This window comes from Marmota flaviventris, chromosome 8 (genome assembly GCF_047511675.1).
Source record: "Marmota flaviventris isolate mMarFla1 chromosome 8, mMarFla1.hap1, whole genome shotgun sequence".
In the NCBI taxonomy this organism is placed as follows: domain Eukaryota; kingdom Metazoa; phylum Chordata; class Mammalia; order Rodentia; family Sciuridae; genus Marmota; species Marmota flaviventris.
Window position 1 is genome coordinate 4,917,303 of NC_092505.1, and position 24,329 is coordinate 4,941,631.

At 49.1% G+C, this 24,329-nt stretch overlaps 1 protein-coding gene and 1 non-coding gene across 2 annotated transcripts in view; one reads left to right on the plus strand and one right to left on the minus strand.

Moving 5' to 3' along the window:
* Dscam (DS cell adhesion molecule) overlaps positions 1-24,329 on the plus strand; it is a 563,164-nt gene that overhangs the window by 498,946 nt on the left and 39,889 nt on the right. Inside the window, exons 22-27 of the mRNA XM_071615768.1 lie at positions 4,997-5,114; positions 6,756-6,919; positions 8,642-8,740; positions 11,615-11,803; positions 13,156-13,446; positions 16,267-16,443. Of these exons, the coding sequence (XP_071471869.1) occupies positions 4,997-5,114; positions 6,756-6,919; positions 8,642-8,740; positions 11,615-11,803; positions 13,156-13,446; positions 16,267-16,443 (1,038 nt within the window). The remainder of the gene's footprint in view (positions 1-4,996; positions 5,115-6,755; positions 6,920-8,641; positions 8,741-11,614; positions 11,804-13,155; positions 13,447-16,266; positions 16,444-24,329) is intronic.
* Trnat-ugu (transfer RNA threonine (anticodon UGU)) lies at positions 526-600 on the minus strand. The gene has a single exon. It is a non-coding gene; the product is annotated as a tRNA-Thr (tRNA).

Below are 24,329 nucleotides of genomic sequence, written 5' to 3' on the forward strand. Positions count from 1 at the left end.
CAGCCTCGTGGTCCAAACACAGCAGAGACGGGGTACGGTGGTGCTGGTGGGGAACCTAAACCAGCGGAATTTTTTCTGTTGTGATCTTGTCATGATACCAGCCAGCTCTAACACTGAGGGAAAAGAGGGATGGTAAAGGAGAATGGTGGAATAAGGCTCGCCTGCAGGAGGAACTGGACTGCAACAAAAGCTGGCGACTGGCAGTGACTTCGCTTCTCCTTTCCTGTGTGCCGCCACAGTTCTGAGGAGACACAGCCAAGAAGGGCCAGGCTGATGCAGTAGGAAGCGCCACATCCACAGGGGCACATCTGAAAATGGGCCACTTGCATAGGAGAGGAGTAGGCCTCGTCTGCAGAGATCACATGATGCTTGTTGTTTAATGAATCATTCTGAGTGTCCATCAGTACCCCGCACTCTGCTGGGGGTGCAGAGGAGCTAGTCAGGGGAGCCTGACGGCTCAAGCAAAAACTCCCTGAAATCTCCGTGGCCTCTCACAGTGGCAGAGTCCAGCTGATGGTTTTGTTTTGTTTTTTGGTGCTGGGGATTGAACCCAGGGCCTTGTGCTTACAAGGCAAGCCCTCTACCAACTGAGCTACACCCCCAGCCCAATTGATGGTTTTGACAGCTAACTTCCTTTGGTGGCTGGCTCCACTCCACATGATGATTTGGAGATCTAGCCTCTTCCACAGTGTGATCTCAACCTGGGGCATAGCCACAAACGAAGGGGGAAGAGAACACGGAGGGTCGTGGGTGTAGTGTTCACTGCCAGGTATGGATGTGTGTGGGAATGACCCACTTTTAAAGCAGGGCTAGGAAATAAAGTCAGGCTGGGCATCCAGAGGGAGAAGGAATCTGCGTGTTGAGCCCAGAGGAGCGACTCCACAGATGAACCAAACATACGTGCCTGCCCACAGGGAGCTTACAGCTTGCTGGGAAAATGTTACCAGCATCACTAAATCTACACAGAATTGTCTACTGCAATGAGCTCTGTTTAAAAACCACATCATAAGAGGACCACACAGAGTGCAGAGATGGTGGTCAGATTCGGCCACCCAGGGACGAATAGATGTGGTCACCTGAGATTCAAAGAAAATGATGTTCCTTACGGAAGCAGCAGAGTCAGAGACCTGCAGCTGTGCAGGGGTTTAGCATGTTGGAGGCTTGGGGCACAGCCATGGGACCATGATCCTGAGGACCCCGGAAACTGGACTTTGAGAGCCATAAGGGACTTTGGACTTTAATGAGAGAGAGATGGGAAGACGCTGGGGTTTTAAGCAGAGGAGATACATTTGTGTTTGTGTGTGAGAGAGAGAAAGACTGTGAGTGTATGTGATGACCTTTATTTTGTAGTTTTAGGTTTAGAGAAAAACGGAAGATAGTACAGAGTTGCCATTTACCCCCACCTGGCTGCCCGTGTGATTGGCATCTCAAGTGGGCACTGGGTAATATGAGCCGTGGGTGTGCTTTTAAGACCTCAATGGACCCTACATCTAAATGAGTTGCAGACAGGTAAGGACAGGAAGTCAGGAGACAAGAGAGGAGGTGGACTGGCCATCCATCAAGGCTCAGACTAGCACAGGGTGAACAGGGTCAAGAGAAGTGGGGTATTGTGGATGCAGACCCAGCGGGACAAGGTGACAGGTGTGGGGGAGGGGAGGCAGGCTCAGGGAACATCCGCAATCTGACACAGGCGGCGCACGGAGGTGTCATTTATCGATGAGGAAGAACATGGAGGAGGTGAATTTTTAAGCAGGAGGGAGGTCACGCAGCCATTTGGATGTGTCCCCACTCGGGTGAGCGACCTGTCACTCAGAGGTGTCTTCAGTGGGGACAGCTGGCGGGAGACAGGAACACAGTGGTCATCCTCCAGATGTCCCACAGCTGGGAAGTGAGTGAGAGCAGGAGGGAGCCCCAGGGATGAGGGCCCAGGACCTGCTCCAGGAGGGACAGGACTGGGACAGGCAGAGCAAAGGGGAAGGGCAGAGAGGCCCGAGAGCGGGTGTCCAGCTGGGAGTCAAGACAGGAGGAGAGGTGGCAGAGGCAGCTGCCGGGGGACAGTGGAGGAAAACAAAGCTGGAGAGCCCTTTGGGTGGATGGCGAGAGGACCCCGACCTCCCCAAGAGCAGCTTCAGTGGGGTGAGGGGGGCACGCAGAAGTAGCCCTGGGGGCCTGAAGCCCATGGGGTGAGCAGCGAGCCCACAGGTCCTGACACTCCAACCAGAGCGGGAGCGGCCGGGCTCCGGGGGAGGCCTGGTTTCCACATGTTCTGCTGTCACAGCACACTTGTGTGGTGGGGAGGACTCTAGCAGGATTGTCACCCAGGAGGAGTAGGAGCAAGGTCAGCAGGAGGAGACGGCAGGTTTGGGGTCTCCTGGTAGGAAATGCAGGCTCCCGGCCAGGGTCCTCTAGGCTTCTGGGGATGGTGGAGGAGGGTCAGAAGCCTAAGAAGAGGAGGGACCAAAGGAATCTCACTGCAGGAAGCAGGAGGGAGTTTGCTAGAGACAGAGTAAGTCTGGCACAGAGGCCGAGAGGTGGGTGCTCATAAAGGTTCAGCCCAAATGCCCTTTTGCCTAGATCTCTCCAGAAACATTCCACTTCTCATGCTCCAGAGAGCTTACTTAGGGCTCATCTAGAAAGCCTTCTGGAATGGGCTGAGCGAGGAATACCTCAAGGACGGAGCAAAGCTCAATCTGGCAGCCATCACCCAGAGCCCATGTCGCTGGAAACCCATTAAGACCTGAAGGTCCACCCTACACGGTGGGGAAACTCAGAGGACCTGCGTGCAGAGCGCCCTGGGGTGGGTGAAGGTGGATGCCGATGTAAGCAGACAGCCAGGAGGTAGAAGGATCCGAAATCCAGTCAGGGAGCAATTGGAGACACGGAGCTCATCCGGTTGGATCCCACCAGAGGAAGGAGCCCTGAGCAGGGAGAGACGGAGGGCCCAGCCAAGGCTGTGGCAGTACCAGGATGAGAAGGGCATCCAGGGTGCGAGTGGCCTGGCTTCTCCTCGGATCATCTGGGAGGCCTGTTAACAGTCAGACTCCCTGAATCCACCTAAGGTCCACAGAAGCCTCAAGGCCACGTAGGAGTTTGTGTTGTTCAGATTCCAGGTGATTCTTTTGCCAGCCGTGAGTTGAGTGAGAACCGTAGGTCTGGTACGTTCTGTTGCTCAGTCATGGAATTTCAGCCTAGGACCGTTTAAATTCCAGCTGCCTCAAATGCAAATTTTGTTCTGGAAACAGTGTGTACTGGGCTTGAAGAGGAAGTAGCACTAGCCTGTTCTTTTGAAATCACTGATTCCTAGAATTAATTTAAGAAGCTATGATCGGCATATTAAAGAACCACAATGGAACAGAAGGGAGCATTCAAATGGACTAAACTGGGAAAAATGGTGGACTATGTCAGATAGAGCTGAATGCACAGATACAGCAAAGTATGATGTGGGCAACTCTGCTGTCACTCACACGAGCATCCCAGTGTATATGTAGCTTCTGGGTTTTGATGCAAAATGTACTTATTGAAGCGGTGGCTGTAAAAAAGCTTCAGAGTCCTAACTCTAGCTCAACTTTGCTCATAACCCACATTTTACTGCTGAGGACACCCCTTCAAATAGAAAGAACAGTCTGAAGAGTTTGAAGAAGAAAATGCCAGAAGTCACCAGGGCCAGAAACCTAGTGCTACCTGACCGGGATCTTTTCATGAGCAGGATGTAAAATCAGCCGTTGTGGATGATTGGCAAAGTGGTCCTCCCTTAGAACACTCCACCTCAATCAGGAGAGGCTGCTTCAAAATCATGGCCCCATTTGGAAGCAATATTCCTGTTTCCCCAAAAGACCTACTTTCTGAGTCCTCCAGCATCTGTTCTTCCTCTGCTCTTGTCCACTGAGCTCAGGAGAACAGAAATAGGAGTGGCTCTGGAAGGCCTTACTGACCAGTTTTGGCATTCCACACCAGGAGGGCTCCATCATGACTGGGTTCTGGGGCTCTCACCTTAACTGGGGTTCCGCAGTTCTCCTGGTGGGAGGCTGCTTCCCACCGCCTCTTGCCAGTGCAAACCCTGAAGCCCCAAATGGTTCAGAGGTCTCAACACTGGTGCCATTTCCTTGGGTCCAGAATCAGCATGGGGCTGCCCGCCACCTGCAGTTTCCATGTCGGGGCCTGTGGTTCCGGCCCAGCTCCTGGAGGGATCTCCTGCCCCTCCCGCGCCTTGTCCTCAGCCCCACCACATGCCTAAGCATGTCAGCTAAAATAAAGGAGGACAACAGCCTCTGCCTCCTAGGCCGGCCCCAGAAATTGGTTTCCAGTGGACGGCAGGTTGCTTTCCTCTAGAAGATTACGTCTTGGTGACACAGTCAGCTCGGTGACACTCAAGAGGTGGCACCAGGAACCTTCAGTGTTGTCCGTTCTCAGGAGCTCTCCACAGTGTCAAATGGTCCTGGAAAAAGCTCCTGCTTGGGCACCTGAATCACTGTCCCACGCTGCGGTTCCTCTTCTTGAGGCCACCCTGAAGGTGTTCACTTTCCTTAATGTGGGTCCTGAAGGTCAAGTTCGCTGCAGGTCAGATTGAAAATTGAGAAGCAGAAGTTATTCCAGTTTACTTCTTCCCGTCTATTGGGTTTTTGTGTTTTAGATATTAAAAGTATGTTCTAATGTGCAGTTTTGTCGTTGAGATAAACTATTTCAAAAAATACTTTGAAAAACTAATTGGGCTCCTAGAAAACACAGCTTGACATCACATAGCTTAGGAAGCACCAAATATTTAATTCGGACTTCTCATTTTTAGACAATAGAAGAAAAAAATGCTACTGTGGGGGTTTTTAATTAAGCGTATGATCTTACAATGAAATTTCTTGTAAAGGTGGACACTAGGGGATACTGTTGACAGCTGGAATGTTAATGTCACTTGCTGTTTGGGTGAGCGCTATTTGGGAAGTCACTTTGACTCTGTGTGATGAGTCCTTGGGATAACTGGGCTTCTGTTCTCTCTGTGTTCCAGCTCCTGCAAGAATCTTAACCTTCAGTGGGACAGTGACCACTCCCTGGATGAAAGACATCGTCTTGCCATGCAAAGCTGTTGGGGACCCTTCTCCTGCAGTAAAATGGATGAAGGACAGGTAACCAGTAACCCAGTGTATGCCCCTGTGAGCCCTCAGCCCCTGCATTGGGCAGACTCGCGCCGGGTCTAGGGTCTTCTGATTTGTGTCCATCAGCGGAAGCTTGGGGAAACCTACCATCTCTTCTGAGAATGGTGGGAATCTTGGCTTGAGCATGGAAAGGGCCTGATCTACTGTGTCCATCCTCTGTAAATCCAGACCCTTGAAATTCATGAGGATGCTTGAGAGGACAATGGCCCCGGCCATAACCAGGGTGGAGTTCCTCTGCCTGCTCAGGGCAAGTGTGTAACTGAGACAAGGTGTCCATTATCAGGAGCCTCAGCGTCTCTCTTCTCCAGAGATCATAGGCTATCTAACCCTCACATGTGTGCCCTGAGAAATAACTTTTAAAAATGGAATACGTTGAGACTGCTAACCTGAAAGCTGGTTTTCTGTACTTCATAGTAATTATTAAAATAATTGCAATTAAGGGTGGGATCGTGGCTCAGTGGTAAAGTGCTCACCTAGCACACTTGAGGCTCTGGGTTCCATCCTCAGCACCACATAAAAATAAAATAAAATAAAGGTTATTGCCTACACCTACAACTAAAAAAACCCCAAATATTTTTAAAGAATAATTGCAATTAAGATAGAAGGGGAGCTGGGTGCGTTGGCGCACACCTGTAATCCCAGCAGCTCAGGAGGCTGAGGCAAGAAAATCACAATTTCAAAACCAGTCTCAGCAAGGCCCCAAGCAACTCAGCAAGACCCTGTCTCAAAATAAAAAATAAAAAGGGCTGGGGATGTGGCTCAGCAGTTAAGCACCCTGGGTTCAATCTCTGATACAAAAAAAAAAAAAGAAAAGAAAAGAAAAATGAGGAAGAAAGCATGTGAGATTGTTAAAAGTGCTTTAACTCTATTCAGAGGAAGAAATTAGAGTATCAACAAAGGGATGGGATTATCTTTAAGCATACAGATTTGATATGATGCATTCAGAAGAGTACCTGTTTTCAAACAAAAGCACTTTAAAGGCAGAAGCTACTGAGTTAATGGGCTGGGCCCAACGAGCCCTTGGCTCATTGCATTTAAAGCTGGTTAGTCCCGGGAGATTCATGAGCTCCTGAGAGCAAGCTGTCCCTCTGCCCATTGTGGGAATGACCCCAGACAACTGGACAATCTGCCACAGAGGTGGTGGTCATAACAGCTGGGAACCCTGTGCAAGGGCCATTCACTGCCCTCTTGAGATACAACATTTCACTCTTTGTATCAATTTCATTAAGATTTGTGATTTTAAGTGATTCTATAAGAGGTTTCAAGATTTAGTGCACTGTGTGAGATCTGATCAGGCTGGTACAAATTGCCACAGAGAGGAAGTCTCCAGACCTGCACAGTGGGGACCCCAGGGCATGAAGGTTGTTGGCACATGTGAGGAGCCCATGCGCCAGGGAGCCAGGATCCAGGCCCTTGGCATGGATCTAGCCTTCAGTTTTTACAAAGAGTGGTTTTCACCCAGTAATTGCAGTTGAATTCTTTCATAATGCAAGAAATATTAAGCTGCAAATGTACTGTTTACTTCAGAGACAGTCTTGATGCTTTTCTCCAAGCTCAGCTAATGTGGATTGTAATTTCTTTAATCTGTGCATTTTTCTTCCTGTGAGGTAGTAACGGGACACCCAGCCTGGTCACGATTGATGGGCGCAGGAGCATCTTCAGCAACGGGAGCTTCATCATCCGCACGGTGAAAGCTGAAGATTCTGGCTACTACAGCTGCATTGCCAATAACAACTGGGGATCAGATGAAATTATTTTAAATTTACAAGTGCAAGGTACAAAATTAGGGGACTCTCTTGAATGATCTCTTGTGTGCATGACCTACATGTAAAGACCAAAGTTGAGCCTGGCACAGCCGCACACCCTGTAATCCTAGCTACTCAGGAGGCCCAGGCAGGAGATCGTGAGTTAGAGACCAGCCTCTGCAACTGAGCAAGGCCCTGTCTCAAAATGAAAACGAAAAGGGGTAGGGATGTAGCTCAGTAGTAGAGCCCACCCCTAATACCACAAACAAAAAGCTGAATTGAACAAATTTTAAAATCAGTCTTTATAAAGAGCTAATTGCTGTTTTCTTATTACAAAGACTACATGTTTATTTTGGAAAATATAATTAGGCTCATCAAAGAAAATAAAAAACATTCCAGAGATAGTATCCCAGAGACAGTACTGGACTGCAATATATTTTTGCATATAAAACGCCCTAGTCTTTCTTTTGTCTATGTATATACTCTGAAAAAGTCTTTCTTAATGACTTCTATTGACTAGACTGTTTACATATATGTATATAACCCAGAAAAACACTGAAAAAGAAATCTGAATGGTTGTCTGTCAGGTCTCCTAACTACTTCAATTTTCATATGCAATTTATCTAATAAAGGACACTAACTAAAACTCAAGAGTATATTGCTACAATATTTAATTGTGTGTTTAATGCAAGGTATTTTTTTTCTTGTTCTTCACAAAATGTATGCAACAATCTCCAAAGATTGTCCCATTAGCTTTGTGTGCAAAATCCCAAACAGCTATTGATTGGGTTCAGATTTAGGTGTGTGGTGATATTTTATTAGAAGAAAATCAAGATGCATGCTTCTGTGGATTTAGGTGTTGTCACATTAATAGATTGCAGCAAATAAAAATAGAATCAATACCGTCCTCAATGGGAAGGGAAGAGGAGAACTATATTTTTCCAAAACACTGCAGAATTGATCTTAAATTCTGAGTTAATTGAAGCCAGGAGAATTCTGGGCCTTTCAGAAGAAAACATTTTGTTATTCTGTTCTAAAAAGATGAACCAGATTATCAGGCTTCTCTTGCAGGAGGAAGGTCATTTTGTGTGAAGCTTTATATATATTTTGGATAACCTGATTCTGACTTTTTTCAATGTTCCTATCCTCTAAGCCAGCCCATAATGACATTGAGGCTCATGGTTCAGAATCATGTGTCCTTCAAGCCTCACATGAGTGTTCAGTTCATGTCCTGCAGCTCCATGACACACCTTTCACTTACAGAGCTCTGTGTGTGTGTGTGTGTGTGTGTGTGTGTGACATCTTGATTCTTTTTACCACTAGCTTCTTCTCACCCTCACCCTTTCCCAAGAAAAGCAGAACAGCTAAGTAGATATCATTTATCTTTTTCACTTGAATTTCATGGCTGAAATTCAGAGTAAAATAATGCATAAGTCCTTAGAAGTTTAAAGAAGATTTCAATTAGTGATGAGCAACTCTGAAATACAAGAAATGGAGAGGGAATGAGTTCGATATAAATCCAAGTCAGAATATGGTTGACTTTTCTTTAAATAATAGATTCACTCTGCTGTCTCTCTTTAGCCCAGGATATCAACGAAATAGACATTTTGACAGAAGTGAATTGCATATTTTGGCAACCTGAAACACTTATTTAATAAATGGCTGTTAAAAATGATTTGGTAAATGACTGCTATAGAAGATTAAAGATGTGAAAAACTAATTCTTGTTTTCTAAAAACTGTTTCCTATCTAGTTCCACCAGATCAGCCCCGGCTTACAGTATCCAAAACCACATCTTCCTCCATCACTCTCTCCTGGCTGCCTGGGGACAATGGAGGCAGTTCTATCAGAGGTAATAAGATACGGACAGTCAACGGTTGTTGATTAAAAGTGACACGATTTCATCAAATAACTTTTATGTATTAGTTATCCCCCAAAATACCATGTAATTAATTATTCCACTACCTACCCAAGAAACCATGCATACATTTTAATGGTACTTGTTGAAACTCAAATCATTGATCTAAGGAATCTCATTCTCAAAGTCATACCTCTATTTTACCTCTATTCTGAGTGAAATATTATCAAATGGGAACAAAATGTATTCTCTCCAGAGATTCTGAAGACTCTTTCTTCTTCATTGTGTTAACATTATCCTTCTTTCAAGGACTCGTGGTCACTATTCTGACTTACAAAGTCATAAAAAACAAAGGGTCGAAGGGTTCAGATGGTGTGTTACTTAGGTCTGCAGCACTGTGACCAAAAAATCTGACAAAAACAACCTAGAGGAGGGAAAGTTTATTTCCGCGTATGGTTTCAGAGATTTAGTCCAATTTAGTTCAATCCCTGGTTGACCAACTTCCTTGCTCTCGGCCTGAGGTGAGGCAGAGCAGCATGGCAGAGGGCATGGCTGAAGGACATGATGGAGGGCATCTGCTCAGCTCACGATGGTCTGGAAACAGTCAGAGCAAGAGGGGAAGGGCCACAGGGAGACACACCCTTCCTGGGCACATCACAGAGACCACCTCCTCCAGCCACACCCCACCTGCCTGCAGGACTGATTGGGTCATGTCTTTCACAATCCAATCATGTCACCTCTGAATATCCCTGTGTTAACATGGGAGCTTTGGGGGCACCTGAGAGCCAAATCATAACACCTGGGAAACAACCCATTGATTGGCCTAGTGTGCAGAAGAGACATGAGGCATATCCTGGAGGGGTGGCAAATGTGACCACTGCAGCGTGAGTGGGGCTAGCAGACTCCATTCTGAGAAATCTGTGTGGGCGAGGAAAAGGACCTAGACCAGAGAAACAGGTGGACGGTGCACAAGAACGAGGGGCTCAGTCACAAAGGAGGTCCCCGTGCCACAAGAGGAGATGGGGCTGAGACTCCAAAGGCAGAAGACGCCCTGTCTTCTGGGAGAGGGAGGCTGAGAAGACCACGGGAAGACAAGGGCACTTGTCTCTTCCCAGCTTGGCACTCAGGGACAGACTAGCTGGGACATTCACACACCTCAAAACTGGACATGCTACGGGGCAGGCTGGGAACAGTTTTCAGTTCTCCCCTGGCTGAAGGGATGAGCTTCCCTTCCTTTCTCTTTTCTATTCTTCCCCCCCCCCACGCCCCCACCCCACTGTCTCTTGTAAGAAAAAGGTGAGGTTACTTTTAAAAATAGCTGGATGACTGGGGCAGGGCTGGGCCTGGAGCCCTCAGGAGCGTGGACTAGATGCCCCACAGCTGCAGTGAGAGGTGCGGAGTCATTAGCAGGGGAGTAAGTCATTGCCAGGCAGCATCAAGGACCCCGCTGCAGTCAAACAGCACAGGCAGCAGTGGTCACAACTAATACAACTTAGTGACTCTTAGGGACTGTCTGCTGGACAGCTGGGAAGAGAAGCAGACCACAGGTTACCAAAGCAGAGGGCCCAAAGGTAAGTGGCCCCCAGAGAGAGCAGGGTGAGATGCCTGCCTGGGGCTGGCTCCAGGCTCCTTAGGGAACCTTCTTACAGGAAATCAGTGAGGCATGGAGGAGGGGCTCATGGCTCCAGGGAAATATGTGCAGAATTCTGTGCGTGTGAGAGAGAACAGGAAGGACGGCTGTGCGGAGGGTCTTAGAGAAGCCAGTGACACTGACCAAGAGTTGAAGACAAAGGAAGCCAGGCCATCCCTGAATGCAGGCCAAAGCCATCGGCCCCAGGAGGCATTGTAACCCAGGGGTGCCCATACGGCTGGATGTGGTCATCCAGGAGGACAGGAAGAGGGACAGAGGTTCCAAATGTGGCATTAGTGGTGGGAAATGGGAGGCAGACCCAATACCCAGGACCCGTAAGCCGCTGGACATCTGGAGCAGAGCTGGGGGTGCAAGAGCCGAGCTGACCCAGAAGGGAAGATACTGACCATGGCCCCAGAAGGAGGGTCAGAAACCTGACTCCAGGTAGGGGTTGGGGAGGAGCCCCTCCAGCGTGGAAAGCCACACGTGCTTGGTCTGAGCTGAAAGCAGAACTCCCGGGTAGGCTAGGGGACACCAGACCACTGACAGCAGGACACCGGGTCCCAGGAAGGCTAGTCCTGTGCTGCATGGCTGTGAACGTTCAGGGGAGACAGGAACAGAGCAGAGGACAGGTTCACGCCAGAAGCATGGTTGCAGATAACAGGGATGAAGGAGGTCACACAGAAGAATATTCCATGGCCAAGGGCAGCGTGGGTTCCTACTGCCAGGGGTTTGAGCCTTCCTAAGGGACCTGGGCCATGTTGACTAGATTCCCCAGACCTCCGTAACTTCAACCTACTGGGACGGTCACGCTAGTCCATGGGGCTGTGTGAGGTCGTATAAGCAAAGAAGCAGAGAGAATGGCGCTCATGTGGAGAAATGAATTGTTGGAGGAATTTTTCAAAACAAGAAGCAGCCAGGCTGCCATGGAAGTCCTGGATGGCTTCAGGACCTGGAGCTTTAAAAGGGAGTAAGCAGAAAAGTGGTTTTATTTTTACATTACCCAGCAATGTGACCAGAGTCGTGGTGTCTGGTGTGGTGTAAGCACCCCGCTCATCAATACACCCGAGCACTGCTCCGGGCAGGGTCTAAATTTCCTGTAATCAGGAAGAGTTAGCATGTTCCCTTCCGACGATGTTCAAGCTCTGAGAACTCTCCCCCGGGATCTGTGCGGGGTGCATACCTTGGTCGACCCCTGGTGGGGCTGCGGTGCTCACAGACTCCTTCTGTCTCCGAAGGGTACATTCTGCAGTATTCCGAGGACAACAGCGAGCAGTGGGGGAGCTTCCCCATCAGCCCCAGCGAGCGCTCCTACCGCTTGGAAAACCTGAAATGTGGGACTTGGTACAAGTTCACTCTGACTGCCCAAAACGGAGTGGGGCCGGGGCGCATAAGTGAGATCATTGAAGCCAAAACACTGGGGAAAGGTAGGTGGCCCCCCCTGTCATTCCCAGGTGACCTCGGCTCTTCCAGCGGGCAGGGGAGCAGAGTCGCCCCAGACTCCCGTGGTTTTGTCTGTTCATTCACACATTCAGACTTTGCTCTTCCTGCTTTGGGGGCTCCGCAGTGTCCCAGCGTGATGAGGGTGACGGCTGATCCTCACGGAGGTTCTCTCATCTCATAGTTTCACTGGCAAAAAACAGTGTCACCTACAGTCAAGGGTGTGAGTGACAACAAACATCCAGACTGGGCAGACGTGAAATGTGACATCTGTCCTCTCAGTTCCTGTGGGCCAACTGCTCCCTTAGTTGTCCCCTTTCCCCGTCTACCTATCATTTTTGCCAGGCACAGTGACCCACGTATGCCTGTAATCCCAGCAACTCAGGAGGCTGAGGCAGGAGAATTGCAGATTTGAGGCCAGCTTAAGCAACTTAGTGAGGCCCTGAGCAACTCAGTGAGACCCTCTCTCAAAATACAAAATAAAAAGGGCTGGGGATGTGGCTTAGCACCCCCGGGTCCCATCTTGGGTACCACCACAAGCAAAGCTCTCTGTTATTTTTACATTGCCTCTTGGTGGCCACTTTTCAAGTGGGAAATGACAAGGGTCAGTTGTTAGCATTTCATTGTGAATTGTTTTAATCTAAAATGTGGACCTTTGAGGGGATGAGCCCCCGGGAAATGATGCTCAGGGGCCAAAGGTGAAGCCTGGGGTTCCAGGCAGAGGGAGGGTCATGGCTCCATGGGAGTGTGGTCAGGAGGGGGAGAGAAGGTCTTCGTAGGTCTCCCTGAGTCTCCTCAGGGGCTGGACTCGGATGGCAGGACAGTGAGAGGTGCTACTTGGGTCTGGTGTCTGAGTTTTGGACAACAAGTTTTGGGTAACACAGGGTAAGGTTCAGGTGACCAGGGCTTGGTTTATGCAGAAATTCACCTGCTAGGTTCTTGGGTCCCTAGGTGTCTGGAAAGTGAGGGACACCTGTCGAGACTTCCCACATTCAACTCTGTCTTCTCTTGAGTCCAGTCCACTCACAAGAGAAGAGAAACAGGCCAGCCCAGCCCACGGCCACTTGTGAACCCCTAAAGGAGCCTGCACATGAGAATGGCCTTGTTCTCCAGGAAACCCTCTGCCACTCAGTTTCCCTCCTCCCACTCAGGTCACCATGGCCGAGGGGAGCCTGTTGTTCCCTAAGGCCTCTGTTAATAGTGGACAGGTTGCTAGCAGCCCGGGCCCAGGCTTGGACGGAGCTCCCAGGGGGAGGGAAGCACAGCCCCAGGGCAGCGGATGATGCTGGATGGCTCCATCCCCGCACCCGCCAGCTCACCCCGGCGCCCCCTCCCGCAGAGCCCCAGTTCTCCAAGGAGCAGGAGCTCTTCGCCAGCATCAACACCACCCGCGTGAGGCTGAACCTCATCGGCTGGAACGACGGCGGCTGCCCCATCACCTCCTTCACACTGGAGTACAGGCCCTTTGGGACCACGGTGTGGACCACGGCGCAGCGGACCTCTCTCTCCAAGTCCTACATCCTGTACGACCTGCAGGAAGCCACCTGGTACGAGCTGCAGATGCGGGTGTGCAACAGCGCAGGCTGCGCGGAGAAGCAGGCCAACTTCGCCACGCTCAACTACGATGGCAGTAAGTGGGCGCTTGTGTCTTGGGGTGTGCACGTGCTCCCTTCCCCACTGGGCGTGCATCCTTGCCCTGATCTGTGCCCGCGGAGCCCATTTGGCTTTGGCTCCATTACACTGGCTCTCTGTGGGCTTCCTAGTTCATTGTGTCCAGATGGCATGGCTCCACGACCAGCAAGAGAGGCTGAGGGCCGAAGGGACTCTCCCTGGGAACCTGGGGCAGGAGTGACTTCTAGGGCCTCTACCTCATGGTCTGTGCATTTGTGGGTGACCGTGAGCTGACATTGCCTCTGTTGCCTCCACCCCTCCCCACCCTTCCCAAACCACATGACTTTCTCTTTGTTCTCATTCAGCCCTTTACTGCATGTGCGAAGGCAGTTATCGGGGTTAGGGAGCTGTGTCAGTCTCTGCGTAGAGCAGGGGCACCAAGGGGAACAGAGTGATGTGATGGGATATTAGTGTGCACACGCGTGTGCACAGACACACACACCCAGCATGCACACACGTGTCAGCAGGCTCACTTTCCAAAAACTAGGTGAGGTTTCTCTTGACATCTTATTAACTGAAAGCAAACTCCCTAAATTCTTACCCCTTTTTCTGGTATCAAGGGCTGTCTATGGGGATCTGAACAAACCCAGTGAAGCTGAAAGGGAGATTCGTGGAGTGTCGGTCAGTGGGACCTGTGGAAGTCCCAGGAGCAGCATGTGGTACCGATTTCTGTAGCTTTGCAGTGATTTTTCACTCCTGCAGCAGCAGCAATAGACTGGGTGCTCTGATCTGGAGGAAGAGCCCACAGCTGCCATCAGAATGCCCGCAGCTGTGGTCCAGCTCCCCTGCAGCCTTCCCTCCATTCTCCACGGGTCAGGATGGACCATGGGTGGGTCAGCCCAGAGCTCCCTGCCCTTCTCACAAAGCCCTCCTCAGACCCTGCGCTGCTGCCCGGACTTCCTGGCCTGGATCCTGGGCTGTAGGAAGGTCCTCAGAGGGAACCTCTTCTGCTGCTGGACCAGCCTGGGCCCTGGGCCCTGCCGGCGACTGCACTCCAGGGCTCCAGGACAGCTCAGACACCAACTCCTCTCTTGGGCTGCTGCTCCCCCTGGGCCACCTCCCTCTCATATTTTTTTCTTCAGTTATAAGTAACTTCCTTCAAAGATGCTCCAAGCCCAACCTGTCACCCACATAGTTTTCTCCCCCCAATGGAATTTGATTTTATATCTTGCAAACAAAGGACTTTGACACTTATCAAACGCTCATGGTCAAGGGTTCCCTGGAGTCCTCTTTGCCACCTCCATGTTCAGGTAACAGGCCGCTCTCGAGATGATGGGCCCGCTAGCCCAGGGCTTCTCTCCGCTCTGAGCGGCTGCTGGGCACTCCGCGAAAACGTGCAGGCTGCAGATGTGCCCACAACTAATAATTTAATTAGAAACTATTCAGATAGAGAATTTGAAACCGCACTTCTAACTTACAGATTTTAAGTATGTGTCTTCCTAAAACTATATGACGTTCTGCTTTATCCAGAATCACAAACTACAAAAATGTCCTCTGAGCTACATTTAACCCGAAATAATTTTATTGCACTAAGAAATAAGAGCACATATTTATTTTTCCCTCGAAAAGGATGACAGATTTCTTTGAACCAATCTCATGGATATATAGCTTTAATATCTCTTTTGCCACATCTGCCTGAAGAAGTTTGGCATTTGGAGAAAAACAAACATTGACTATCAGCCTTTCTGGTTTCCGACTCTTCTGCCCCTTGATCTGACCCTTCTGTCCCTCCCTTCGCCACGTGTTTCTCTCATCCTCGTGTTGTCCTGGCTCTGCAGACCCCGCCTCACGGGCACCCTTTACACGCCTCTTACTGGGTTTTCAAGTATTTGGGAACTTGGGTTTTGTGAGCCCCAAACACTGTGAGCCTAGAAGAACATGATCCTGGGCTTCGCAGAGACCTAAGGGCCGAGGGTTCTATTATCCCTGCTCTACTTACTAAATGCAGGATAAAGACCATTTTTGCTTAGGGGGAAATTATATTATTGTTGCATTATTTTTTTCCTAAAGCACTGACTTTCTGGCCCTTGTTCTACATGGAAAAGACAGTGTAGGGAGCATCTTACGTAAAGGGTGGCAAGACACATGCCCCATGTGAAGTGGCCGTCCGTTGAGATCTCGCACCCATTGTGCTCCAGGTAGACAGCAGCTTAAAATAGCTCGGTGTTCTCTTGATGTTGGTGTTTCTTTGTAATTCTTAATAATCTGGGTTACATAGCACAGCTTAACATTGCCTAGCCAATAAGTAAGAGCTTTGGAAGCCTGGGAGGTTCCCTTGGAAAACTTGTCTATAGGTCTTATTCCCTAAGATGTGAGTGGTTTTTTGTTTTTTTTAAGTAGGTTTGTGATGAAAAGCGAGTGGATAACCAAATACAAAGAGGGTTAAGTCTCTCTAAGCCAGTGTATCTGGTAGTCTCCCGGCAGACCTTCTTCTGTCCATTTGCCAAACCTGTTGTTCCTTCTTTGAAATGCAATTTCTCAAATAGTCCTTAGCAGCTGTGCTACTGGGGACAGTCAAGAGAACACTTAATTCCAGGTAATGCATGTGGCTTCTGAAAGCTGCTATCAAGCCTGGTGCATTGTGCTGCAGAAATGGAAGTTCGGGGTGAGGGAGGAGACTGAGCAAGGAAGTAAGAGACCAGGACCACGAGACGGACCTCTCCTTTCCTACCCCCTCAGACACCCTCGGGTCACGCGGTGCCGTGTCTATAACCTGTCGTTCCTTAGACCTCCACATGCATCTTCCTGAATGGCCATCTGACACGTGGCCTGCTTTCAGGTACCATCCCTCCACTCATTAAGTCGGTTGTACAAAGTGAAGAAGGAATGACAACCAACGAGGGGCTCAAGATGTTGGTGACCATCTCCTGCATCCTGCTGGGGGTCCTGCTGCTGTTTGTCCTGCTCCTGGTGGTGCGGAGGAGGCGGCGGGAGCAGAGACTGAAGAGGCTGAGAGGTGGGTACCAGCTCCTCCATCCCTCCTGGGCCCCCTGGGGAGCTCAGCCTGAGAGCAAACCCCAGAGGGGAAGGGTTGCCCTCAGAGTCAGGTCCCCAGCTGCCTGATTCTGTGACTTTCCCTCAGCAAGGCTACAGAGCCCTGGGGGAAAGGAAATAAAGGAGTCCGTATCTCCGACAATCAGAAATGGAGTGAGAGGCCAGCTGTTACAAGTCCCCTAGATCCTAGCTATTGGCAGACAGAGAAAATTAATTTCTCATGGGTTTTCAGCCCTGCTCACTTTAATTTGCAGCAGTTCCGGCAAAGCCACCAATTATGGTTTTCTTTGAAAAGTGCTATCAGATTTGCTCTGGAAACGAGAATTATTTTATTGCCTGGAAGTGGAAATTGAGGGCTTATGCTACAGGTAGAGGATTGAGAGGCAGAAAACACATGCTTTCCAAAATTAGGAACTTGGGCTGAAGCCTGATGTCAGGGTTTTATGGGAAGAAAAAAGCAATGAGAGACTGAGAACTTGGGCCAGACGAGTCCATGGGTAGCAGACTCCATTGCTGCCGCGTCTGGCTCTATGGTTCTGTGTGGCGTGGCTGTCCTCGGCTTCTGACCAGCAGCCCTTACTGGCTCTTGCTCTGCAATGTAAGAACAAGGAGTTCTTTTAAATGTGAAACTGCAGGAGAAGTCCTTCGCCCTTTTCAACCCGGGTGTCTGACCAAGCCAATGTTTTGGTCAAGTGCCTAGATGAGGTATTGCCTTTTAATATGTGTGTCAATGTAGACGAATGCTACCTAGTATCCTGTATATTCCTCGAAGCTACACTGAAGGAGCAAGCTTCGCACCACTCCCCAGGGCATATCTATGATATCCCCAAACTGGCCATCTCTTTAGGGAATATTGACCTTCTCTGCAAATCCTTGACCACAGCCTGGTCAGAGCATCAGGGCATGCGGTGCTTTCACTTGCCTGCGCTGGTCCTCTTGACAGGATTCTCACACATTTGGCTACCCATTTGCTTTCACTTTGCCAACAAATTAAAATACTTGAAGTCCTTTGCAGTCCATCTGTACATTTTAACAAACCTTCCATCTGAATCTCACACCATCCAATAATTCCAGATGAAGCATCAACCCCATTGAAATGTTCTCTCCAATACCCTTCACCAACTGCCTTTCAATTTTGCAGACATCACTCAAGTGCATCCTGCTTCCTAAGTACTGTGCTGGGTGCTTGATGTGAAAAGATGGACAGAAAGAGCTTTCTGGACTGCACATAGAGTGTGGGAAGTAAGCCCCTAAGCATCTACAGTACTAGGACAGAAGGCGTCATGCACTCCAGAATAGGGCTTGGAACAAATCCTCCATCAGTGCAGAAGACGGGGAGGTTAATCCCACCAGAGGGGGGCCTACCTAGGAACTGAAAAACAGTGCAACTAAAGTGCAGTGTGACCCAATATGTGGAGAAATTCAGAATAAAGTGGTCTGTGTTGAATCCATTTAGAAGTGTTTATCATTAAAATACCCAAAGGACATTTTTATAACCCTCTTCCTCAGAGAAGAGAATCCAACAGCCTGGACTTCAGGAACCTTGTATGAGGTACCAAGAGTATCTGCTCTTGTTTCCTATAGACCACAACATCAAACTGGTTGTATTGAGAAGGCTGTGAACTGTCCACATTTCTTAAAATCAACAGTGAAAAGTCCTACTAATGCTTTGTGCTCTGACAATATTTGGCAGCAAATGGTTGAACATCAAGGTCAGGCTTCCAGAAGTCCACCCTCTGCCAGGCTCACCGCTCCCCTGCTCTTCCGGCTTGCTCCTTCCTCCCTAGCTAGGGGGTTATTTCTGCTATTCTACTGTAACTTGAGCACCCCACCTTGCTTTTCTCTGCCAAAAGCATTTGCAACCACAGCCGTTGCTGACTCTCACTGATAGGTTCGGGTCAGCTGGATGGAAGACGCACACAGCCTCTGTTTTCATTCTTAACAGTTCCGTGTAATTTAGTTACTGCTTTGCAAGGGCAGGGTCCAGGGAGCATCCTGGAATGGGCATTTTGCTGTTGGCATGTCTACGTGTAAGCACGTGTGTTTTGTCATCGGGCTTGGTAAAGAAAGCCACCCATCACAGCAGAGCAGCAGGGGAACGGGCTCTTGTTCCCGGGAACAGTTTGGTTCCTTTGTGCTAGGGAAGAGGCAGCTCCAACACAGAGGTTCCCTCAGGAGGAAAGTAAGAGGAGTGGCGGAGGAGGGACCCAGGAGGGACATCAAGAAGCAGGGGCTCCGGGGAAGCAGCTGGCGCAGTGAGCAGCATCTGCAGCCTCCCCTTCTGCTCCTGCCTAAGAAAATCTTCTCGAATCAAGAAAACATGAAAGGAGGGCAGAGAGCGAGAGACTGGGCGCCCGACTCCATAGCGCTTCCCAAAGGCAGGACTTAATGAGGATGAGCTAAGCCATTGCCGAACATCCACCGTGTGCCGGATCTGTTGTAAAATGAACAACAGCATGTTCTTAGTAATCATTTCTGTTTGATCACAAGAGTTTGGCAAGGTCCTGGAGAGAAAAACAAAACAGTCCCCAAGACCCTGTCCCAGAGGTGTAGAAAGTGACTTTGGAGAAGTGGGTCAAGGATATCTCTGCAATTGAGACACGCTGCCAGGAAGGGACAGAAGCACGTGATGTGGATGGACAGGCAAGTCCATGAAAGGCAGGACAAACCCCAGGAAGACCTGTGTGCCTTTCACCCCAGCAAGCCCCCTCTGAAATAGTCATTTATGACATAAAATATTTCCCAGGGACAGAACTGCAGCCATAGTGTTTAAAGGAACAGGTTCCGTCAAGTAAATATCCAGAGTGCATCAGTAGACTCTCGCAATTAAAAGCTGACCCACCTGAAGCACAGATTCCACACCCATGTTAGGATAAGTTCACGAGTATTTGCAGACTCTGTGGAGAGGACTGCTCTGCGCATATTTTTATTGTCCAAAATAAGGACTATGTTTCTAGGCATATGACAGTGTTGCTTGAGCAACCATCTCTCCAAATAAGAAACGGGACTCAGGAAATTTGAATTACAGAAAAACATTACAGGGGGGTGTCCCTCGTGGGTGATTTTATAGTCACTAGGTAAGATGGACGTAAGATTGTTGACCTTGTTTGGTTGCATTGTTTGATTGCTGGAAATTACTAAAGTGTTTCCCAGCACAGTACCTTTTACTGTACAGACCAGCAACCCAGTTAGGTGAACATAATACAATGCTCTTTTATGTAAAAATAAAAAAGAAAGAAAGAAAATGGGACTCAAGCAGTTTGGACAACCTATATTCTTCGTTCCTGAGAACGTTACTAATTTTAGAGCATAGCGACCTCCTAACGCCTAAGTTGTACTACTTTATAAAGAAATCTATAACCTAACCCATGAGTTCAGAAGGCTTTTAATGATGCCCTGGTTTTCCCCAACTTCTACAACCTTTGAAGTGCAACTTACAGAATGAGTCCCTGGCTGCTTTCAAGGTCCCAGCAGCCCCAACCTTATAAAAAATTGATTCCCAGGTCAAATAATCAACTGCAAGGTCACTAAAAGCTTCCTCTTTAGTCTGGGTTTGTCCACAGGACAGCAGGCCTATGTTGGCACGCGTCAGCAGAGGTCAAGGGCAGTGCCCAGCCCAAAATTCCAGAACTTCACATGAGCCCAAGGTAAAAATCAGAGCATGATATCAATTTAACCAGCTTTCTGTGGCACAGTGCCATTGTCCCCTCAAATGGAGATGTATGTATTATTCCGCACATGCTTTGAAAAGGATTAATATTGTAAAACCGATCAGTTCCCCAAGACCGTTCCCAGGGAGCATCCGGGCCAGGAGCCTGCATTCTGGTGCAGTTCCACGGTGGGCTCTGCAGAGTCCCTTCCGTGTTCTGAGTTCTACGATGGCACTTCCTGCAAAAGATCCCAAAGCTCTCCTGTTTTCCTAAAGCCAAAAAAGCAAGTTGAAGTTCGCTAACCTAAGGCAGGAAGGCCCATTGCAGATCCCGGGACTCTCGGCCTTGAGTCCTGAGAGCACTGGGGTCAACACAGACCCTCCTCCTCTCTCCTTCCTTCCCCCTTTCTCCTGGTCTTCCTTTCTCTCTTTCTTCCCTTCCTCCTTCTCTTCCTTCCTCCTTTCCTCCTTGCTGCTTCAGTTTCTTGATAAACTGTCCTTTCAAGACTCCACAGTAGTTAAGGCCACACTAAGTAGAACAGTTTCTGTGTCTGAGTGTGCAGCAAGGGGACATTGGGTGGTGGCAAATCCAGGCCTCGGGTGAAGCTGGGGACAGAGTGGCTGGCCTGGAGCCTGGGTGGCCCGGTTCCGGTTTTCATCCTAGTTTGCCCTCGTGGTTTTTGTGGGTCACGGGCGTGGGCGACTCTCTTATTTTGGATGTATACTTTGTGACAGTTTTTCAATCAGCTTTGGCTTGCACATGCCGATGACCGAAAGTCCTACTTGAGATCTTATAAAAACTTAAATGCGTGTTTATAGCCCTTACTTTATGAGATCCCTTGCAATTCCACAGAGAAGCAGGGGCTCTTGGAGGGGAACCTACCAATAAAAGCTCTTAACAGATGGTACCTGCAGGCCAGTCTTACCCCAGAAGGCTCTTCCTCCCTCCCTCCCTCCCTCCCTCCCTTCCTTCCTGTTTTTGTTGTTGTTTGTTGTTTGTTTAGTGTTTACAACTGCCCTACAGAGGGAAGCCTAAAACGATTCCATTTTCCTAAACTAGAACTTCAGACATGAAAGTACGGCCACGTGGCTGAGTCTTCTTTTCTAGAGCAACACCTGGGCATGCACAACCAGGGCACCCAGACTCTCAGCAGCAGTGTGGGGACTGTGCACACCGCCCCACCATAGCACAGCAGGTGCTGCTCACTTGTCTGCACCTTCAGCATGAGCATATGCAGGACGAGGGTGACGGCCTCCAACAGCAGTAGAACTGGGCAGGACCATGCAGTGAGGCTCCCCATGGGGCTGGTTTGCCTCTCCCAGGACCTGACAGAACTGGGTATCCCCATAACACTCGGCACACCCTGGTCCCAGTCTCTAAAGAGCTGTGCACAAGGTGGACCATGAACTTGGCCTCCCTGTGCCCTGTGTTGCTGACTTGAATCAGAGCGTCAGAAAGGCTTGCACTAGGGAATGTGTCCAAGTCACATGTGGGTTGGGGTGGAGGTGGAGAAGGAGCTCTGATCCCTGTCCCAAGCCCAGTCTTCTTCCTGTGTAACTTCTTCAGATTCTGAAAAGGTCTAGTCAAAACAGGCAATTCCATCAATATTTAGTAAGCTTTAAAATGTTTATAATCAAGACACGGAACCAGAAGATGTCTTAACATAGTGTCGATAGTCACTTTATAATTTTATGACTGCCCACCAAAAATGCTGGGTTTATTTCTTATCTTGATATTCATTACTCCTAGGCCTCTAAATAATTATAAATAATTATATTTAATTTAAAGTATATTTAGTTATAAATAATATAATTAATAATATAAATAACATAAATACATACTATTATAAATATATAATGATATATAATACAAGTAATATAAAATATAATAATATAAATAATATAATTATTTAGAGGCCTAAGCTTAAAGAAATATATAAATATATAAGAAAGAAGGAATATATATTATATATATATATTTCTTTAAGCTTCTTTATCTCAGGCACTTCTCTGCATTTTTTTTTTCTTTTTTTGGTACCAGGGATTGAACCCAGAGGCGCTCAACCCCTGAGCCACATCCCAGCCCTTTTTTTATTTTTATTCTGAGTTCTCTATACTCAGCCATATTGCCTCCCTCCCCTTCCCAAGCCCTTGCTTCCACTTCTCCAGGGAAACTGCTGTGACAGGGACCGATGGCCAGTCCCCTTCCCACTCCCTGTCCTCCCCTCAGCCGTCATTTCCCAGCCCTCCGAGTGACATCGTCGGGAGCATTAGCAAATGTCTCTTGAAACTCTTCCTTCCCTGGGGGCTTCCTTCCTTGGGGGCCTCTCCTGGGGGCCTCCATCCCTCTTTTCCCACCCTGGCGGGTTAAGGGAGAGGCTGAGGGCCATGGAGGAGGCGCAGAGTTAGCGGGGGCTGGAGGAAAGATGTCATCTAGCCCAAGTCTCAGAAGGAGGAAGCCTGTGGAGAATGTGCAGGGATGTGAAGGGCTGTGTAGTTGCATTTGGGCAGAGGAACCAGGCTTGGACGAGGTTCTCACAGGAACAGATGGCAGGTGGCACGGAGAGGCGCCCAACATCTGCCTGGCTTCGGTGTGCACCAGGAGTGCTGTTCCAACCAGACATGTGGGCCAGGAATTAGGAGCAGGAAGGGGAGGGAGAGGGATTAGACGGGAAGGAAGGAAGTGGTAAAGAAGAGGGACAGAGCGGTGAGGGAAAACTCAAAAGAACTTGAGATAACCAGCCCTAGTGAGTTGAGCTCGTTCTATTCCTTTAAAATCTACAATGTTCCCACCGTAACTGGGGGAGGGGGCATGTGGCTTTTCCAGAACAATGTTCACAAAGAACAGTTGCAAAAGTTTCACATGATAAGTGACGAAACATAGACTTGGATGGGTGATGTTCCACCCAAGGGAAGGACCCCTCCCCGACTGGGAAGTTTAGGGGAGGTGCCAGGGGTTCCAGTGCCAGGAGACCCAGAAGGAAAACATCTTAGGTTTCTGAGAAGACTTCCCAGCCAGAATCCCAAGACCTCTGTGGGTGGGTGATGCACAATCCAAGGCAAGGTGTTGGACCGTGTTTATCCTCTGGACCCATTCTCAAGACCGCAGATTCTAAACCATATAGATTGAAATAAGTCAGTTCAGGGCACAGAAAGAATGGTTTGTGAGCAATCAGGAAATGACAGAGGCCACCAGAGGCCTGGGTGAGCCCCACTTGTGTTTTGGCATGGCTGATTGGTAAGGGAGCACCAGGCTGTGCTTGAATCTCTTGGCCAGCTGATCCAGGCTTTGAGGTGGCTCGGGTCCAGGCAGAATCCTCAATTTAAGAAAGTCTGGAACCAAGCAGATAAAATTTAATCAAGGTAGTTCTGAAGTCTTCTGTACAAAAAAAATCATTTGTAGCATGTACCAGGAGCATTGTGCTCTCACCAGTGTGCAAGGAGAACATTGGAAATTACTGGTAGACTGTGCTCAGCCCCATTGAATAAAGGCCATTGTGAAATTGTGGGTCTTTCATATGAGAGAGTTCCAAGTAAGGAATTACCTAGAAATGATGTCATGTGAGAAGTGGTTGAGAACGCTTGAGAAAAGGAGAAAACTGGAGCCAAGCCAGGGACATGGCAGCTCCCTATGAATGACTTGCAAATGGTTCCAGAGGTGCCGTAATCATGCACAGGTAGGAAGGAAGCAGGAGACTTCAATGCAAGGGAAGGAAGACGTTTCTCACAGTCGAATGTGCCCTCAGGAAATCTTTGTGCAGCTTTTCTACGAGGGCCTGGCCTACTCACAAGATATGAAGAGGACAGGCCAGCAGAGAGAGGACGTGGAGGCAGGTGGTCACAGCCGGAGGTGGGAGAGCCTGGGCCAAGCTGTCACTGCTGCAGATGTCCACAGAAACGGGCAGCAGCAGAGCACCAGCTGGCACCTAGGCTTGGGAACAAGCTGCCTCTGCAGGGAGGGCCTTGGAGGAGCAATGCCAGGGTGTCCCTACAGAAAGTGGTGGGTGCAGGAAGCTCCGAGAGGGGACTGGACCTCACAGGTGAGGAGCAACAGAGCTGGAAGGCCATCTGGGAAGAGCGTGGGCGGCTCCTGCCCTGTGCCAACAAGTGCTACTGCAGTGAGGTCCACTTGAAAGTCTCAAGGCCCAGGCACCACCCGGACGTCGTGACGAGGCCAGCTGCCCTTCCTGCACTGCAGA